This window comes from Bubalus bubalis, chromosome 15 (genome assembly GCF_019923935.1).
Source record: "Bubalus bubalis isolate 160015118507 breed Murrah chromosome 15, NDDB_SH_1, whole genome shotgun sequence".
NCBI lineage: Eukaryota > Metazoa > Chordata > Mammalia > Artiodactyla > Bovidae > Bubalus > Bubalus bubalis.
In genome coordinates, this window is record NC_059171.1 from 519212 (window position 1) to 540116 (window position 20905).

General features: G+C 46.6%; 1 protein-coding gene across 6 annotated transcripts in view; it reads right to left on the reverse strand.

Moving 5' to 3' along the window:
- Window positions 1-721: 721 nt before the first annotated feature.
- Window positions 722-20905, reverse strand: part of COL14A1 (collagen type XIV alpha 1 chain) — a 229315-nt gene continuing 209131 nt past the window's right edge. For 3 of the 6 annotated variants that reach the window (XM_006074691.4, XM_044928491.2, XM_044928490.2), the window contains exons 46-48: window positions 5264-5341; window positions 3155-3310; window positions 722-1559 (exon numbers count right to left, since the gene is read on the reverse strand). In XM_006074691.4, the coding sequence (XP_006074753.3) occupies window positions 1480-1559; window positions 3155-3310; window positions 5264-5341 (314 nt within the window). In that variant the 3' untranslated portion in view covers window positions 722-1479. Of the gene's footprint in view, window positions 1560-1796; window positions 2365-3154; window positions 3311-5263; window positions 5342-20905 lie in introns of those variants that run through there. The other 3 variants (XR_328950.4, XR_328949.4, XM_006074692.4) reach the window with 3 other exon arrangements.

Genomic DNA, 20905 nt, shown 5'->3' on the forward strand with positions numbered 1-20905 from the left:
GGCCCTGTCCCAATTTTTGGCAATTACCTGTTACTAGATGCTACAGAGAAAAAGGAATATACATTCAGTTTATGGTTCTCTTTCAAATTTCTATTTTCAACAATTAATAGAACCCAAATATTTTTCAAGCATGGGTTTCCCTGGTGACTCAGTGGTAAAGAATCCACCTGCTAATGCAGGAGACCTGGATTCGATCCCTGGTCTGGGAAGATCCCCTGGAAAAGGAAATGGCAACCCGCTCCAGGATTCTTGCCTGGAAATCCCACGGACAGAGGAGCCTGGCAGGCTTCAGTCCATGGGGTCACAAAGAGTTAATGACTAAACAATAACAAGTGTTTTCCTTTATGAGCAAAAGGCAAATTAGAATCTATGAGATTCAACCTCATTTCCTCTTTGTTTCCTAGAGTTTTAAAGGTTTTTCTTAAGCCCAAAAGACAAGTTCTTCAGGCAAACATTTATTTAGCATCAGTCTTACATTTTCACACTCATTGCTGTCTGGTGGGTTATAAATGAATGACAGAATTCTGCCAGTCGCTTAGGCTCAAGACAATTGCTTTTTTTCTGTTAAAGCATTTTTTCCGTTCATTCACACTCTGAATGAATGAAAGCTTGAATGCGCATCCAAAGGAAGGCAGCTGTCGTTTTTCTGGTTAGACCTCAGCCCAGACTGCTTAAGGTGACATACAGAAATGGAATAAAATAAAAAGAATCAACAAATGTACATTGTTTTAAAATTTTATTTGCTTATTTAAAAAAGATTGGAAATAGGTTTGCAAAAACGTATCTGCATGTACAAAGTAATCCATGTGGTTATGAAGGGCAAGCTCTGGAACATACTGTTGGATCAACTGTTCATCAAAATTGGAACTCTTTGTATCAGAGTCGGTGGGAAGTCATTAGGCTACATGCCAAAAGCCACTGAAAAGAACCGAATCTAGTGTCAGTCGCCAGATTCCGAAAGGCCATATTCTAACGCATATTCTTGGATACCAGTGAAGCTGGTCACCAAGTGATCTCAGAGTTAGATCAATTAATTAAGCAAGAGGTAGTTTCTCCAATCATGTCCCTTTTTCTCTTTTCACCAAGGTCATTCCTAGAGGGGATAAGGATACATGACATCATCTTTGAATCCCTTTGAACTCCTGTTCTGGGGCCCCATTTCCCTCAAATACAGACATTTCTGTCTTGTTGCACTTTAGGACTCGCGATCACCCAACGCAGAAAGGATTCCAGAATTCAACGTTAGGGCCAATCTTTCTCTGAGGACACCATTAAAGTAACAAGCAGAAATCAGTCCTATGGTGTACGAATTAAGGAGTTTCTTTTTAACACACTTTTCTGTTAATATAACAATAACATTAACGGTGTCCAAACAGGAGACGCAGGCTGATGTAACAAGCCCCCGAGGAAGCATACAAACCACATGGTCAGTCGCCTTATGCGCCTTTGCGGTCGGGCCTCCAAGCTCCGCTGAGACGGTCAGATCCCAGAGCCCCACAGCTCCATGGCCTCCAGCTCATCCTGGACAGGGGTGAACTCTGGCTGGTCAGGATGGGGAGCTAGAGGGGGAGAGTGGGGTGGGGGCTTGACAGAACCCAGGAGCCACAAACTGATGTCCTCCCCTCCTTTGGATCCGCAGAGGCATAGGTTTGGTCTCTAAAGTACAGAGATCTCCTGCTTGGGTAGAAAGTGAGAGCGCCCTGCATCCCCCGGGCTGTACACACCTTTCCCAGGAGGTTTCAGATGGTTAGTAAAAGAAGGGTCAGGTACACCGCAGCAATGCTTAGCCAAACTGCTTAAATATGACATGTTTTATTTACAAAAGAAAACCCGAATATCAGCAGAGTGACGAAAGAAAAATAAATTTTAAAAATCAATCTCATGTTAGACGTCCAACACCAGGGGACAGGAGGCAGAGGTGGGTGATCAGAGGAGGAACAGACAGCAGGGGGGTCAGGAAGAAAGACGCCCAGCGATGTGTGTGGGACGGGACGAGGAGAAGGCACCTGGCAGTGGCTACTCCTGGGCTCCACCTGGGGAGGGCTGGGGTAACTCTCGGCAGCCAGACTTACACCCTCACCCGGGCTGATACAGAGCAGTCGGTGTTTATGACAACTGACAAATGACTTGGTTAAATTCCAGTCTTATCGTGGTTAAGTGTTTGGAGCAGGGAGGGCAGGAGATGAGAGGGTGGGCAGGTGGGGAAGCAGGTGGGCAGGGGAGAGGAGTGCTCGTGGACAGGGGCAGGGCTGGGTGGTCGTGGTCAGCAGGACAGTTCTGTGTCTGCAGCCAATTGCCCAGGCCAATGGAATCAGAGTGGAAGAGTTCCACGTCAGTGCTGGTAATCATTGTAAGGGACCAGATCTTAATGAGAGACAGGAAAGTTTGAGAGAACGGGGAGGGAAGAGACGAACAGAGAAAAACACATCAGCAAAACTCTGACCAGTCCCTCTGGGAAATAAGGTTAAGCTTCTTCTAAAACAGAAAATTTCAATTCATGGGCTAATAGGTTTATTGCCCCAAAGCAATTTCTGAACCTCTCTCCTGATACTTCCAAGAGTGACTGTGTTGGAAAATGTCCCGTTATACAACCCTCTAGCATGGAGACCACAGATGTTTTTAGGAAGCACAATTTTTTCAGGATCTCAGTCCAGTAGTTAATAAGAGGCAAGGACAGTGTGGCCGGCCACTTTTGCTTCTTAAAATAATCCCTGGTCATTTAAAATGCATGTGGTGGGAAGGATGTCACCCAACAGAATCTCCAGGTCTCTCCTAATTATGGGGAAAGTTCTAAGTTTGAGGTGTCCCCAAAACAAGAGTAAAATTTAATAGGACATTATGGCCATACCACAGAAGTAACACAGAGAGGCCCCAAAGAATTTTCAGATATGTCCCTCAATGATCATATATGAGGTCAGAGGCCATCTGGAAGCAAGGAAGACATAGATGTGGCATTAATTTAAATTTCCCCTTAAGAGGTAACCTCTACATTAATTTGCACTTCACAGAAGAGGCCTCTGGATAATTTCAAAGGTAGTGAGCAATTCCAGCTCTGCTTCCTGCTCAAAATAGGTCTACTTTTCAGAGGTCCCCCCACCATTATGATACTAAGACAGTAAGATTTGCTCAAAGCCCACGAAGGGCTGACACTTACCTCCCACGCCGTAGGCAGAACACGAAGAAGGGTCGCAGTATCCAGGCTGTCCAGATGGACCCTGTGGTCCAGGGACCCCCAGGTGACCTGGTGGACCCCTTGGTCCAGGAGAGCCGGGGGGGCCCGGGCTTCCTGGTCGACTCTCCCCAGAAGGCCCTAAGGAGTGTCCACCAATGAAAACAGTTGGTCTCTTATCATCACAGGGTGAGGTTTCAGATCACCAAGAAATAAACTAACTCTTACAAGAAGCCATCTTGCACATTTTGACAACTAGAGTGGTCTGCCTGTTTCTACTCAATGAGTTCTATTCCTGAACCAGATTTCCTGGGCGGAGGCTCACGCTGCAATCACACGTTCTCCTGGATGTCAGTGCTTTCAATCAGCTCAGGAAACTGGAAAGCAAAATGCATTCTTGTCCCTAACCTCTCGAATACTGAGGCAGAGGGGCAGACTGCCACCAGCCTCTATCTCCCAATGCAGGCTCCTACAGACCCAGTGTGAGGGCACGCACACACACACACTTACACACACAGGAACACGCCTGACCTCAACCTGGCAACCCCTACTGGGTTATGGCCCCAGATGGTTGAAATAAATTATTCTACATTTGAAAGGAATTATACTGCAGGAGAAAAATGAAAATTCTGAAATTGGATCCAATAGATGAATCCAAAATTCCTTTAGGCTAGCTTGTGTCAATTGAGAACTTAACACTGAATGAAGGTGAGAGAGCAATTAAAATTTCTGTGAATTTAAGAAGTATGTCAGCCTGGACTTTTTCTGGCTCATGTGTTTGTTTTGTTCTAGACCTGGATTTCAACAGTGTTTCAAAGGCCTTTTTCAACTAGAAATGAATCTCTTTGAATAGAACCAAAATGAAAATCAGGAACACATATCACCCTGTATTTTAAAAGTGTTGCAAATCTCTGGTGAACTCAGCTCCATCAGTTAACATTCACCAAGCATTCACTCTGCATAAGGCATGCTCTAGAACAGTTCCTCATGCAGTCTCTAATAACAGGAGTATAGATACTCAGAGCTGACCTATTGCACTAGGAATCTCTCCTACAAAAAGTATTTCCCCAAATCATCAATAGGTTGGCAAGAAAAACCGGTAAGTCATTAGATTCAATATGCTTAAGACTGGGATTGCAAATACCAGTAGGATTGAAAACTTATAATTCTAATAAACAAGTATGGCCGTCTGGAGACCATCCTAAAAGCATATAGTACAATTCACAAAACTCCAAGCTTGCACAAGCCCCATGAAGTGAGATGGCCATGGTGGCAGAAACTGTGAGTGCTCATCGCACAGCCACGTGTCCCCCTAGACTTTGAGCCTCCCATGCAGCTCGGCTGGGGCTTGTGACTAGTCCCAGCCAGTGGAATAGAACCAGAAAGGACATCTGTCATCCTCCATTCAGGAAGCTGATCTTTCTCCTCAAGGCCCTTTGCTCTAAAATGAGGGGAAAGTCAGCCTACCCACATCAAACTTTGGGTACGTGTCAGTCCACGAAGCATTTGGGGATTGATTCATTAGTGAAGCATAGCCTAGCCCCAGTCTGACCCTGCAAACAATAAGATCCCAGCACATGCTGTAGCTCTGGGCCTGGTGTACAGGAGACTCGTTATGAACACACTGGCCTTCCCGTGAAAGGCATGGGAAACATGGCCGCTGCAGTCGGCTACAAGGATGTAATATGGAAACGTGGCCGCTCCAGCCGGCCACGCGGATGTAATATGGAAACGTGGCCGCTCCAGCCGGCCACACGGATGTAATATGGAAACGTGGCCGCTCCAGCCGGCCACGCGGATGTAATATGGAAACGTGGCCGCTCCAGCCGGCCACACGGATGTAATATGGAAACGTGGCCGCTCCAGCCGGCCCCGCGGATGTAATATGGAAACGTGGCCGCTCCAGCCGGCCACGCGGATGTAATATGGAAACGTGGCCGCTCCAGTTGGCTACAAAGATGTAATATGGAAACATGGCCGCTCCAGCCGGCCACATGGATGTGAAAATGGTCATCTGCCTCGCCTGCAGTGTCGAGGGAAAATGAAGACTTGGGGTTTCCATGCTGCAGTTTGCCGTTGGGGAGGAAGACGTACCTGCTGGCCCGGGGGGGCCTCTGGGACCTTGAGTTCCAATGCCTGGATTTCCTTTCTCTCCCTTCACACCAGTTAAACCTAGTTGTGGTTTTTTTTTTGGAAAAAAAAAAGGAAAAGAAAAGAAAATTCTCGTTAAATGAAATCTGGGTAGTTCTGTTTTTCCTGGGTTTCGCAAGGCTCTCTCTGATGAGGACAACGATGAGGGCTGATTTGGGGCTATGTTTCCACAGGACTTTTTACACTGAGTCCCGACACTGGTGCCTTTTGCACAGCCACATGCAGAAGGCTGGCTCTGTGTCTGAGCGTGTCGTCTGTGTTTGTAACCCTGCGAGTTCACCGCCTTCCCTCCGCTGAGGTGGCCCAGCCCGCTGGGATCTGGCCGGCGTTTTGCACACAGGGGCCATCGCACGGATGCGCTGGCGCTCCACAAGGAGCACAATAGAAATAACCAGTGGACATGTCTAACATTTTCCTTTGGGTCCACCCTGTAATGTATCTGCGAAAGGCATGAATTATAATTAGGCAGCAAAGCTCTAAAGAGCGTGAGTTTCCATTAAAAACTTGGAAGGTTCGGGGAAAGCTTGTGTTTGATTTGGCTGATTCAGCTCCATAAAAATCTAAACCTATTCATGTTTCTTTTCCACTGAACAAACCTCTTCTTCCAAGTAATTTACGGTGCTATTAACAAACTATACATTTTCACAGGCAGAAAAACAAAGAAACATACACGCTGACACCTCATCATCCCAACAGGTCCTAACACAAGACCCCTGGACAGACGACAAGGCCGCACGGAGGCCCAGCCCAGCACGGACGGCTGTGGTAGACTGGGGTCCGGCTTGTGCGGCTCGCAGCACAGAAGCCTTCAGTGTCTGTTTTCACATGTACAATACTTTGAGTTAATAGGACGCAGAACTACACCTCTTTGCAATTGCAAAAAAATTATGTGTGAGTTGGGAAAGCGGAGGCGGGAACATACATGAAAGAAAACAATCAAGTTGATAGGCAGCAGCATGCAACTGGTCTAAAGTATTTAAAATCACAAATAACTTATTTTTCCCTTCTAAGTTCAAGGCATATTTACTGTAGACAAATTAGAAGACCCAAAAAGCAATGACTCCAATCCTAGAAAATAATCACTTTTGACATCTTGGCCTGTAACTTCCAGAAAGAAAGGTATTGATGCAGGGTTTGCTCTGGGGATAGCAGCTTTTCTACACTGCACGGATAAAGATTGTCCTCTGACGTCTGCTGTGTTCCTAGTGACCTCTTTCTGGGGTCAAGGTATACGTGTCACCTTTTGGAAAAGTCCTTCCTGCTTGCTATCGGTCCTCCTCGGGGCTGCTCCAGCCGCAGGGAGGCTGCCCTAACGCGTGCGTGCTGCGCGGCCTCGGGGGCGCGTCCTGAGCTCCGCAGGGACCCTGCGGCAAGGACAGGGCGGGGCGCTGACCGCCGAGCGCCGGCCTCCTGCTGCGGGCCTAACTCGTCTAGGAGCAGACAGGAAGGGAGAATTTCTCAAAAGTAAAACTGCAGTCGCATCTGAGTTGAAAAAGCACGTAACTTAGGTGAGTTGCCACTTAACGCTGCACTGTTAAATCCAGTTGTTCAGAACCATCCTGAGTCTGCTGGTTGTTTGCAGCTGCTAGCTTGGCTCGTTGGGTAGTAGTTGGAGTGGGTACTGTTTTTAATTAGAGGGAGATGCTTCCTCGCTTGACAGCTGGGCCCTAACACGCATCGGGGAATTCAGCAGAAACCGCCTCTTCTGTGAGAGCTGGAGCCCTTTCCCCACAGGGACCCACTCACTTTTAAAGAACTGGAACTGGAGGAAGGGCCCCGATGACTAACAGCGGCCCGCATGACGAGGCGCGGTGACTCAGGCCTCCCGTGACCTTCCGGTGCCCACGATCAACGCTAAGGAGAGGCTCCTCGGGGGCACCGAGTAAGAGGGAGACTGGGCGAGTCGGCGGAGGACGACACTCAGCAAAGAGTCCCTGCGCAGAAACCCCGACAGCAGCTTCCGGGCGGGCCCTGCTCGTACTCACCAAGAAAGCAGAAGGCGGGGACCACTGTGGAGCAGCGAGGCTGGCTCTTTTAATTTTCTACTTTCGTAGAGAAGAACAAGTGGCATTTGACACTATCCGCAATGCAACTCCAAGTAGGAGAAGAAGGGCCTCACAAGAATGTTCCAGCCCCCAAGATGCCTCAGGGCCTCCCTGGAGGCGCTGCTGGTAAAGGATCTGCCTGCGAGGCAGGAGGCCCGGGCTCGATCCCTGGGTCAGGAAGATCCCCTGGAGAAGGAAATGGCAACCCACTCCAGTATTCCTGCCTGAGAAATCCCATGGACAGAGGAGCCTGGAGAGCTACAGTCCATGGACTCACAAGAGTCGGACATGACTCAGTAACTAAACCACCAGATGCCTTAAAAGAAAAAAAAAAAGGAAGAAAACTGTAAGGATATAGTTACATATTAACAGAGAATTTTAGATTTCATTATCCTTGAAGTTATGAAATATTCCAACTACATATAGGCTAATATATTATATGTTAATATTTGCCTATGTCTTCACCTGTGTTTCTCAGACTCACGAAGCTGAACTTGGTTATAAATCTTTTTCCGGGGGAATGAAAAAACCATGTTAAACATCATTATTTAAGTAGCTAAATGAGGACTGAGATGGAAGGCTAAGTTCAGAGACCTCAGATCTCTAAAAAGAGAACAGGAAATACTTTTTTTGAAAGGAGGTTTTTTGATGTGGATCATTTTTAAAGTCTTTATCAAATGTATTACAGTATCATTTCTGTTTTATGTTCTGTCTTTCGGCCACGAGGCATGCAGGATCTCAGCTCCCCGAGCAGGGGTCTAATGTGAACCCCCTGCCTTAGGATGTACAGTCTCAACCACGGACCACACAGAGTCCCTGGGTGTCTTTGATAAGCCTTGTAGGCTGTAATCAAAAGAAAGGAAGTCAAGTGTTTCAAAAATGTCAACCAGCAACTGTTCCAGAGACGGCACTGAAGTCTATAGACTGAGTGACTGCCTGCAGCCACCACCCATAATAAGGACTCCCTCGTGCATCTCTCTGGTGAGGGTCCAAGGTGGGGCAGCTTGGTACCGAGAGGGGGTCTCCAGAGCTAAGTGCCAGCATCCTGTCCACGAAGACACGGGGACTCCTGAGGCCACAGCTTACTCCCTCCTGAAATACCCTTCCTACCTCGGCCGTCTCCACAAATACTTCTCATTCTTCAAGACTCAACTCATACCTTCTCTACGGCCATAATGGGCAGAAGCACAACAAATCCGAAGGCAAGGATTATCTATTCCATTCGTGGCCATGTCCCCAACATTCCCAGGTGGTGGTGGTTTATTGCTAAGTCGTGTCTCTTTGTGACCCCATGGACTATCCATGGGATTTCCAGGCAAGAATACTGGGGCGGGTTGCTATTTCCTTCTCCAGGGGATCTTCGCAACCCAGGGATCGAACCGGGGTCTCCTGCATTGCAGGCAGATTCTTCACCAACTGAGTCACCAGGGAAGCCCTGTAAATATGGAATACTTCACGAATTTATGGTGCCTTCCAAGTAGTACATAACTGACAGATATTTACTGAATGAACAAGTGAACGAATGATTTGCTTCCATAGTATCTGCGCCTCCCTTGGCACTGATCCCATCGAACTGCTTGTTTCTACGTTCATCCGGCCTGGAACCAGGAGCCTGCTGACTGCAGGGATCGTGCCTTATTTATTGCTCCAGCGTCAGATCCAAGCTCTCACATAGTAGGTGGTCCAGTAAATACTGGAAGAATAACGGGATGACTGCATGTCTACACCACCACGCAGCTGATGGTTAAAAGCAGCCATGACCTTTGAAGGATCAACAAACAGAACTTCTTAGGCTGGAAGCCTGCTTTTACTTTCACATGCATGGCTTTTGTGAAAACTGCTTTTTCCTAACAAGTTCCTTATGTGGCCATACCAACTACTGGCATCGTGTAGAGATGAATATCACGGAGTCCAATTAAACTGGAGTTTCTGTCATTTTTTTAAAAAATGAGCCTAGCCAATAGAAATGAAGACCTAACTTTCCAAAAATATGATTTAAGCTAAGATTAAAATATCCTTAGTTTTCTGTGGAGTTACCAAAAATATTTAGAATAGAGTTTTCTATTATTTATTCATTCTTCCTTTCTTTTTAATGAGAATTGTTACGATCTACTCTCTTAGATCTTGCTCTCATTAAAAAATTTAAGATCTTATTCTCGTATTTCTTTCTTTTTAAAAGAAAATCTTTAAAACTTAAAAAAAAACTTAAAAACTTTAAAAATAGACTTTACTCTTTTAGAGCAGTCAGTTCACAAGAGGACTGAAGAGAAAGTCAGAAAGGCTTCCCATACCCCCACCTACTCTTGCCTGGCTTCCGTCACCATCAGCATGCCTCCCTGGGGTGGCACATTTGTGATAGTCTTTCTTTAAAAGTCTCATTGGGGGATCTCCCTGGCGGTCCAGTGGCTAAGACTCCATGCTCCCAATGCAGGAGGCCGGAGTTCGATATCTGGTTCGGTATCAGGGAACTAGATCCCACAAGCTAGATCTCAGACCCGATACAGCCAAAGAAACTAGATAATATTCTTTAAAAGTCTCATTAGAAACCACATCAGGGCTCCCTGAGCCTGCCTCACCACTAACCGAAGACCAACCCTCCACATTTTCTTTGCTAAAGAATACGTATTCATTGGCCTGCAGCGGGCCTCAGCTGTGGCATGTGCGGTCCGTTCCCTGACCAGGGAGGGAACCTGGGCCCCCTGCTCTGGGAGCGCAGAGTCTTAGCCACTGGAGCGCCAGGAAGGTCCCTCCAGTGTTTTCTTTTATGGATGTACGAAGGCAGAGACCTGCTTGTTTTAGTTCATCCTTATATTCCTAGTATCAGACACAGATCAGGCACCAGGAAATATCTGTGAAACAAAGGGAGGGATGAAGGAAGCACAGAGTCTGACTGTGGACTCTGACAAGCCTGAAATGTGGCACGGCACCTGTGCCGATACACGCCTCCCCAGGTTTTGAATCTAAATGCTTTACACGTATAAACTCACTCTGTCTTCCCAAGAACCACGATGGTGGGTAGTACTCTTAACCCGAAAAGCGGGCTGTGATTTGGACAGGTTAAGTGACTTGCCTTTAGCTAGTAAGAGCCGCAATTTGAACACAGGCAGGTTGATGCCGAAGCCTATACCCAGAACTGACTACAGCATTCCCCACCGCTCTACCCTAAGCTGGGTTTCAAGGCTGCGCTTGTCTTGCTCGCTGCCGTCACGGCTCCCTGGGCTGCCTGTCCAATCAAGCTGCACATTTTCTCCGGCTCCACACTCAGAAATCAGTCCTGTGGTTATCACATCTCCTCAGCTTATTTCCCCTGGTTTGCACACTAGCCTTCTGCTCTGAGCAAGACTTGAGGTTGAGTTTCAGAAGATTTCTCTTATTCACACTGATGACTTTCCCAGGGTCTGGCCTTTGGTTATCAGTTTCCTATTTTCTTTGGCCCGTTGACCTCCGGGTGGGGAGAGTTTACTCATTTCTCTGGTGCCCTGAGCACAGCAAGCACTCAGGCTAGAGTCTCAAGGCACTCCATGGAGCGTTCATTCATTCCCTCTTTATCCCGGCTATTCGGAGCAACACTCAGAATTTATGCCCAGGCAGATATGCAAGGCCTGGGTAATGGTTTCATTGTAATTCTACCGAGAAGCCACAGAAAATGTGAGACAAGGCTTCAGCTGTGTTATTATATTGTCTGTTGCCTGGGAAATGGCTGGCAATACATTCCAAGTAGAGTTCATTTTTCATTCAGTGTATGCTTGAATGCCTGCTAGGTACAAGGTCCTGGAACAAATACCTCATTACAAGATGGCAGATTCATTGGACTCAATCCAACAAGCGTTTTATGTCCTTCTCCAGGCTCTGCTCTTTTTACATGTTTGGGCTGTAGGATTAGTACCAGCATGTAGAGCTCCAAGCTTTGTGCTTCACTGGCCAAGACTAGAAAATAAATATTTTTGTTTTTCTTGTTTTTGAGCTGCAAGGCAAGGTTTGTGGGATCTTCATTCCCTGACCAGGGATTGAACCTGTGCCCCATACAGCAGAAGCACAGACTCTTAACTGCTGGACCTCCAGGCAAGTCCTCAAATTGGTTTTAAATGTAAACAATCTTTGCAAACCGTTGCTAAGAGTCCATCTCTCTACAGCCTTTTCCCTTAAACAACTGGCCATGTAGTACGCCTCTATAATTCAGGGTCCAGCCAGGGACCATTGTAGATCTTTCAGGAAGAGGGAATTTGGTGCAGAGATTTGGTTACATGGGTGAGAGAAGGGCTGAGAAGCCAAATAGAGATGATGAGGCAACCCACACTCCAATAGCAGCAGAAAGCAACCATGACTGCCAGGCATGCAGGACAAGAAGGAAGGGCGCCCGGAGCCCATGCCTGGGCCTTCTGGAAGGACGGGTGTGCCCGGAGCCCGCGCCTGGGCCTTCCGGAAGGGTCTGGACAGAGAGACAGGGGTCCAGTGGACGCAGGAGGCACACGGGGGCTTGGCCACAGCTGGGATGGCCGAGGAGGCTGGGTGGGGTGAGGGAGGAACAACCTGACTTCTCTCCTCGTCAGACCTTCAGCCCTCATCCGTGGCTCCCACTGGTTGAACCCACCCAGGAGCAGAGCCGAAGGCAGCCTGGGAACAGAAAGACGCGCAGCTACAGGAGGGAAGAGGAGTCTGGGACAGAGGACGATGAGCCCCCAGCTCATCAGCGACCCGACTGCACCTCGCTGTTTGCAGCCGCGGGGCAGAGAGGGGCAGGGGCCACACAGCAGGAAGCCTGGGGCTCTGGCCACTCAGCCAGGCCACTGGGTTACGGCCTCATGGGTCCTAACAGGAACGTCAGACCAAATGCCGGTCTATCACTTTCAGCTCCAAGGTTTGCATTGTTCTTCTTCAAACGCCATCATATCATGTCCAGCATTGATGGTTGGAAAAAGTATAAATGATTCAAACTTAGCAGAAAAACGAGCCAATTGCTACAGTTTAAAAAATGGGTATTATAGGTTCAGCACGAATATTCAGCAAGCTGGTGATATTTAAACAGATATTCAAGTTAGAGCTTGGTCTGGTCTTCACCCTCACAGAACCGAAAAGCAACGTGATGCTCTCCACTCTCAGGAAGGAAGAGAGTTGTGTCAGGGCGATGGGACAAGGCCCAGGTCTCACAGAGTAAAACAAAATGTGTTACGGCCAACAGCCCTCACTAATAAGCAGGACGAGTCACTGTTAAGATGAACACATCGTATGTCTGTGATCCGCATCATATTTTTCCAAGCTAGCAAAAAGTTCAGAAAAGTCAAATTATTCTGCTACACACACACACACAAAAGGGCTTCCTTGGTGGCTCAGCTGGTAAAGAATCCACCTGCAATGCAGGAGACCCGGCTTTGGTCCCTGAGTAGGGAAGATCCCTTGGAGAAGGAAATGACAACCCACTCTAAGATTCTTGCCTGGACAGTCCTCACGGACAGAGGAGCCCGGAGGGCGACAGTCCACGGCCACAAAGAATTGGCCACAGCTGAGCCACCAACACACACACACATGGCAAGTTAGTGTCAAAGTTGAATTTAGAACCAATGAAAACGGAGAGGCTTAATGAAGACATCTCCTCTGTGTATGTTTTCACCTAGCTATGTAAATGCATTCTGTTACACTTATTTATTACAGTGTGTTTATTGCTTTAAAAGCCGTGTCAAAGAATTCTCTGAAAATGGTTTATCATAGCTAACATAACAGCTTTAGTTTTATCATATAAACTAAAACTTGTCATTCTTTCACTTCAGTTGCTTATGCTCAGGGTCAGAAATTTAGAAAATGCCAAAGTACCTTCCTACATTTAAAAGAAAGGGGGTGGGGGGAAGGAAATCGGGTGAAGGCAGCCAAGCTGTACAGACTTACAGTTATAAGATAAACAAGTACTAGGGAAGGAACGTACAACGCGATAAAAACGTTAACACTGCTGTGCAATATATATGAAAATTATCAAGACAGTAAATCTTAAAAGTATTTTCACAAGAAAAAAACACATTTTTTCCTATTTCTTTAATTTTGTATCTGTCACTAAGCTTATCATGGCACTATTTCCTGATGTAGGTGAGCCAAACCATTGTGGTAAACTTACATAGTGCTGTATGCTAGTTAAATCTCAATAAAATTGGAAGAAAAAAAGGAAAACAATGATCAAAAAAATAAAGGAAAGATAAAATAGATAGCCTGTGGGAATCTGCTGTATGACTCAAGGAACTCCAGCTGGGCTCTGTGACAACCTAGAGCAGTGGGGCGGGGCCGGAGGTGGGGGGGATGTGTACCTACGGCTGATCCATGTTGATGCTTGGCAGAAACCCACACAGCATTGTAATTATCCCTCAATTAAAAAGAAAGAAGAGAAAATAAAGTCTCTCTCCTCTCTCTCTAGATTATCTACGTACACATGCAGGCAATACAACCAGAAGGTCTTTTGACATTTGACCACAGACATCTAAATTAGACACTCACATTTGGGCACTGAAATATCCAATGCATTTTCTATTTCACATGCAATAGGAAATGCATATTAGATATATCCAGTATAACCAAAATTTCTACTTAAAAATTTTACCCTGCTGTTCTGGCTGAAATTATATGATGATGACTTGAGGGAATGCTGACATTGTCACTTGGCAGTGACTGGCTGTTAATAGGACGTCTTCTGACGGATGAACCAGCACACCGTGGGCTTCTGCTTGTATCGTGACTCTTGGGTTGAATGAGGAATGGCAGCCAAAAAGCTAAGCAAGTGGTAATTAGTACCATAAATCACTTATGAGTCACGACATAACTGCTGGATGTCAGGTATTATGAGGCATAAACGGAAAACAGACACGGAATTTGGTCTGTGGGGAGCATGTAGTCTCATTGGTGAAATAACAGAAGCAAAACCAATAATAGACGATTCAAGAAAACATATTCAACTTGGGTGCTACATGATATAATTTCACATGGTAATGAGGTAGGGATCAGCCGTTGCTTCATGTGTCAAATATTTGTTCAGGCTCCTTGGGGAAGGTGTATAGAGGAAAAGCATAGTCCTGTTCAAGGAAACCAGTGTCCGGTGGGAAGACAGACGAGAACGTCGACAACCACAGTACTAAGTGAGACAGCTGGGAGGTAGGCATGCATCTGGTGGCTGGGGGCACAAAGCAGAGGCCTTGGTCCGGTTCAGTGGGAGTAACGCAGGTGTGGCCGACGCACGGGGCAGCCAGCCCTGGGGAGGAGGAGCGGTCTGGCAGAGCTGGCCGTTGAGACGAGTTTCGAAGTTTGAGTCTGAATAAACCAGAGGAAGGAAGAGAGTTCTGGGGAGTTGGAAGAACATGTGAAAACCCACGAAAGGTGTAAGGATGGGGCTGCACAGGAGTCAGCACGAGGACAGAAAGGAAGGGGCACAGATGAGACCGCGGCGGGCAGAGGCAGTGGTCTGGATTCCCCAGGCCCAGCAGGAGAACTGCATGTCCATCTCCCACAGAGGATTCACGCATTTCCCCGCTCCTGGGATTTGGGTTCGGCCGTGTGACTTGCTTTGCTCAGAGGAGTATCAGTGGCCGTGATGTGAACAAAGGCTTGAAATGTGATAGGTGGGCGGGTCAGCCTATTTATGTCTGTGACCGCCGTAAGGAGAATATACTCTGGAGTCACTGCCCTGCCAGCCAGGACCCCAGCAGAGCAGAGCTGCCCTGTCTCCCACGGACATGTGGTGGCAGATAATATCTATTGTGTGTTACTGAGATTTTTGTGGTTCGTTATGCAGCGAAAGCTGACTGATACTGAGAGCCCTGAGCAGCTCCTTTTGGCTAGAACAAAGGGTACCGACTTGAAGAGCAGCTGATGGGGAAATATGACACAGGGCTACACAAAAATCTCCTCCTGAGAGGGCATTAACATTGTGCAGTATTCCAATATTCCAGCATAATACCCACTACCCCAGACAAGGGCTGAAATCCAATGCAAGAATCTGCTACAACTTATTACACAGACCTTCCAATTAAGGATTTCAAAACAAATTTAAGCTACAGAAACAACTGTATCAGCTCTCATGGCAAAAAGAAGACAAAACACCAGTTACAGGTTTTTGTTATTGTATAGTCATATTACAATAGTACGAAGCTCGGGACACAATTTAATGGCAATTGTAACTTGTCAGTGACTTCTTACATTACTTCTTTGTGTTTGACTGGAAATTGATTTTATCCTAACTACAATTAATTTCAGAAACAGATACCCAAAAAAGTGTTAGTCTACAAAAAGAATTTTCCAATAGGTGCTATTCTTTCAAGGTGTTTAAATCTACATCTTGCATTTCCCTTTAAAAAGCCACATCTGGAATTTGAATAATGTAAAAGAGGTAGGAGAGAAAGACACCCATTTAAATGGTGAAAACAGGCAGACAGAGCATGAGCCAACCCTTCACAAGAGTCCTAGAAGCCAGACTGCTTGGAAATCACTCTTACAGATGAACGCATCACCCTGGTTATACCGCAAGGACAGAAAACCTTGGTTTAATTCAGAGTGTGACTAAATGCATACTCCCCAATTCTGTACTATTTCTCCCTTCAAAAGGCACAGCTTCGTCCCCTTCTATTTGAGCGGGGGCGTGTCTTAGTGACTCTCTGCTAACAAGAGGACATTCGGAAAGCAACGTAGGGACTTCTGAATCCATAACAGGCACCGTGGCCGCCCCTGCTCTCTCTGGGAGCACTGGTTCTGAGGAAAGCAGCTGAGCAAACACCCAAGCGTCCCTGTGGAGACGCATCCTTCTCAGGCAAATGTAAGCAGAGTGGCCAGGGAGCGCCTGAGACCGCCCTCGTCCTGGGTGGGGTGAGCCAGCCACGCTGGCAGCAGGTCAGCCTGCCCCAGTGGAGCCTCCAGATGACTGTGCCCCGGCTGGCATCTTACCTGCAGCCCATGAGAGACCTGGCCTCCCCAGGTGGCGCTAGGGGTACAGAACCCACCTGCCAATGCAGGAGACGTAGGAGACGTGGCTTCGATCCTTGGATCGGGAAGATCCCGTGGAGGAGGGCATGGCAGCCCACTCCAGTGTTCTTGCCTGGAGAATCCCATGGACAGAGGAGCCCAGCGGGCTACAGTCCGTGGGGTCGCAAAGTCAGACACAACTGAGCAACTAAGCACGCACCAGAGACTGTGAGCCCGAAGCACCCAGCTAAACCAGTCCTGAACCCACGCCATAGACTCCATGATTACACATGCTTCCTTGTTTGAAGCTAAGTCCTAATTGTTCACAGCTTGTTTGTTCACGGTAACAGATCAGTACCTAGAGCTTCTCTCTGCAGCCATGATAACGCAAGGGGTTACTTTGTAACAGGGGGGAAAACCCTACAAATAAAACATGGTACAAAGATAAAAAGAAGCAGCATTCATTGCCAAGCCTTAAGGTCAGTAAACATTAGGAAAACACAATCCATCAAACGTTCAGAGAAAGGTCTTGTTCCCAAGGACATTCAAATTGGACTTTACCAGATAATTACTGGGTGAGAAAAGAGAAAGTTCTATTTCTCCGGAATTCATCTCAGGAAATGAGAGGCAGAGGATGGAGAACGCCAGAGAGGAAGAAGGCAAGCACGTATTTCTGCAGATCTTTACCAGCAATGAAAAGATGATGTCTCACGCAGCTGAGCGTCAACCATGGTGCTACATCACGGGGAAGACGTGTAAATATTTAGGCATCAACCAGCACATTATTATGAGAGCTCTACCGGCCCTCTATCTTTCATCAAGTTGGTCTGTCCCATAGAGAAAGTTTTTCCAGGAATAAACCAAGATACAAGGGACATTAAGAAGTTTCACAGATGCTTACCATTGCAGCCTTCCTGGCTCACAACTGCTGTGCTTCATTTCTGAGTCTGTGACCAGAGGTTTCTGCCAAAGGCATCTTCTGTGCCAGCAGCTCTTTTCAACAACAGGAATACTGAAGGCAAGAGCCCTGCTTCTCTCTCCCAGCTTCGAACCCATCGGGGACTCTTTTTTCCTCTAGACCTTTCAGCACCGTGAATGCACAGGAAGCTGGCACAGGCAAGGGACTCGGCGTTAGCTTTAACAGGGGTGCATCAGCTCTCGCCCTGAAAGCCACTTCTGTGTCTCTGAAAGGCGGTGGCCCTGACTCACGGCAGCCATGGATGGCTGGTACCTTCTCTGCCCGTGTCTGCTGGTGGAGCTCAGCTGTGTTTCATCTTCTTCTCCCAGCTCCCTCCTCTCATTTTCTGAAACAAAGTCCATCTTTTTTCCAAGTTAACCACAAAATCTGACTGATAAAAACTGATCTTTATTTAAATCTTGTCTTTCTTTACATTCAGTCATTAGAAATTTGATCTTCTATGGCAGAGAAAGCTCCAAGAGAGTCATTTCTAGACTTCAAAAGTCACTCAGGGATTTTAACCTCAAAGAACAATAACAAATTAACCTAGGGAGCCAACAAAGGGTAGAAACCACTCTGCACACACGCTCAGTCCCTTCAGTCGTGTCCGACTCTGCGACACCATGGACTGCAGCCCGTAGGCTCCTCGGTCCATGGAGTCTCCAGGCAAGAACAGTGGAGGGGCTTGCATGCCTCCTCCAGGCGACCTTCCTGACCCAGGGACCTAACCCACATATCCTGTGTCTCCTGCACTGGCAGCAGATTTTTTACTGCTGAGCCATAGGAGAAGAAACCACCCTAGCATCAAGCTTTTACGGTAGAAACCACCCTCGTATTAGCCTTTAGACAAACGTGTTAAGGGTAACATTCCAATATTGATATTTTTAGTCATCAATAATAATATTGGAATGACGAGAGCACTTATATCCAAAAGATTTGATCCCACCGAGCAGATGTAAAGTGCTAGTGAAATTTATAGAAACCTATCAGGTCCAGCAGGGCAGGTGTTTGCAGTGGATACCTCCCGGTCATTTCCCATAAACTTTTTTTCAGGGGCTGGCATGGGGAAAGACACTGACCCCAAGAAGTAGGAAAAAAGACATGATGAAAAATCAAAAGGTGCCTGAAAAGTAGGCGAAGGTGATTTACGTTATTTGCATAATGCCAGGGATGTGTTCGCGATCCTAGCAGATCCTCACTGTGAGCACAACAGAGACAAATGCAGAGGCCCAGTCATGGATAGAGCTCAGCTACATCACCTTGAACTTGGAGCTGTCGCATGGTAATAATTCTTAAATACAAGTACATTTTGACTCTTCAGTATGTTGCCAGTGTAGTTATGCTGGAAATTTGCATGTAGGGATAAATCTCCTGACAATCATTCACTCTCCTTTTACTTCTTTATATTACCCACTAGGGAACTCGGGTTTATTTTTTTAATTATATGTGAAGGTAGGTTATATTTGTTATCTATAACTTTCAGTTTAGAACAGTAACAGAAATGCTACAAATTATTTGTAATAAACTAGGAGACATTATGTTTGCTAGGCTTAAGAATCAGGGCTTTACCAGCTTCAAACCCTTCCTCACCTCAGGACCTGTGCACATGCTTTGCTATCTCTGCCTGGAATACTGTCTTCTGACTCTTTTCTTATTGTTATGGCAAACCCTAAATTTTCAGATCTTGGCTAAAACATCACTGGTTCAATAGACTAAGTCAGAGTCCCCTCTTCCATGCTAATAAAGCAGCCTATATTTTGTCATAACATATAACAAGTGAAACTGAGCTATGCATGTATTTTTTGTTTAATGTCTGTCTCCATGCAAGGCACTTGAATAGAAAAAGCTGACATGCAGTTGGCGCTCAGTAAGTGCTGGTTGGATGAATGAATAATCAGAAAGGCTCAATTGTAAGATTAAGCGCCCAAGATTACACAGCTAGTATGTGGCAAAGTTCAGATCCTAACCTGTATGTGATTGATACATTATTTCCATCACCTTATTCTGTTTCCAGCTAAGGAGGCATCACACACAGTGAGGTGAAAACAGTTCTATTCTAAAATATTGGAAGCAAAACAAGATCAAATTACTTTGAGCCAGGTTTCTCCTATTTGTCCCCAGGGCGAGATACTGCAATAGAGGTCTACCTCCATCCGTGCATCTCAGATCGCCAGATCTGTGACCGATTTCCCTATAGGTTACTCCCCTACTGAGCCTATGCTAAAATCTAGAAGATATGTCACGTGCCAAAATATATAACCATAAAAAAAGTCTTTATCACGTTCATATGTACCTAAAGCAGTTCACCTTTCAAAGCTGGTCATCTGCCAGGTCGCGGAGGCCCCAAGGCTGCCCAGACGTAGCAGAACAACACGCGTAAGAAGCTTGCAAATCGTACAGCCAAGGTCCACTGAAACACTCCTGTCACCTAGCAGCTGACGTGCTGTGAGTTATGGACATTAGGGGCAATAATGAAGCCGGGTTCACCAAACCCTGCAGGGCTCTGGCCTCCGCTGGGAAAACCCCGCTACACAGCGAATTCACAGCGACGACAGGACAGGGGGCACAGGCTCAGGTGGTTACTCTGCAACCACACACATCTGGATTTGAATTCTGGCCCCTGCTGTCCAGCAGGTGGCTTTTGTGACAACTGACCATCTCATTGAGCCTCAGTTTCCTCACCGAAAACAGGCTAGTACTGATCTCATAAAATTTTTATGAGCATTAATAATGTACTAAGCAACTGACAGTTTATTAAGTACTTGCCAAAGACTCTTGAGAGTCCCTTGGACTGCAAGGAGATCCAACCAGTCCATTCTGAAGGAGATCAGCCCTGGGATTTCTTTGGAGGGAATGATGCTGAAGCTGAAACTCCAGTACTTTGGCCACCTCATGCGAAGAGCTGACTCATTGGAAAAGACTCTGATGCTGGGAGGGATTGGGGGCAGAAGGAGAAGGGGACGACAGAGGATGAGATGGCTGGATGGCATCACCGACTGGATGGACATGAGTCTGAGTGAACTCCGGGAGTCGGTGATGGACAGGGAGGCCTGGCGTGCTGTGATTCATGGGGTCGCAAGGAGCCAGACACGACTGAGCGCCTGACCTGATGAAATCAATGGCACCACTGCCTCTTTCTTCTCCTTTCACACACACGTGTCCACTCTCCCCAGACGCCCCACCCACCCAGGCTGCCACACAGGAATGAGCGCAGCATTGCTTCTTATCAAAGTCTATAGCTTGTTTTATCCAAAGGAGCCTGTGTATACGGGACACAGCACGATATTGGCAGACGCACTTGATGCCTAACCAGCAAAAGCCATAAATAATCATATTATCTCACACCCTGCCCCGCCAAGAGTCTTACGTAAACCTTGCATTTCATAAATATTTGTTGATTTATCATAAAAAGTAAACCAGCTATGAATTCCAGCTATTATGGATACACAATCTAAAAATGAAAATCTTTAGCTGGAAGGTTCCTCTACTCTGATACGTTTTGGAGAGCCATGGAAACTGAAGTAACTGCATGAGACAGAAATCAGGAAATCCCCGTCCTTTTCAGGGAAAGAAAGAAACTAAATTTTGTGGACTCTAGACCACTGAATTTAATTGTTATCTGGGTTTCTAGATGGTTCAAGATCCTAGTGCAGA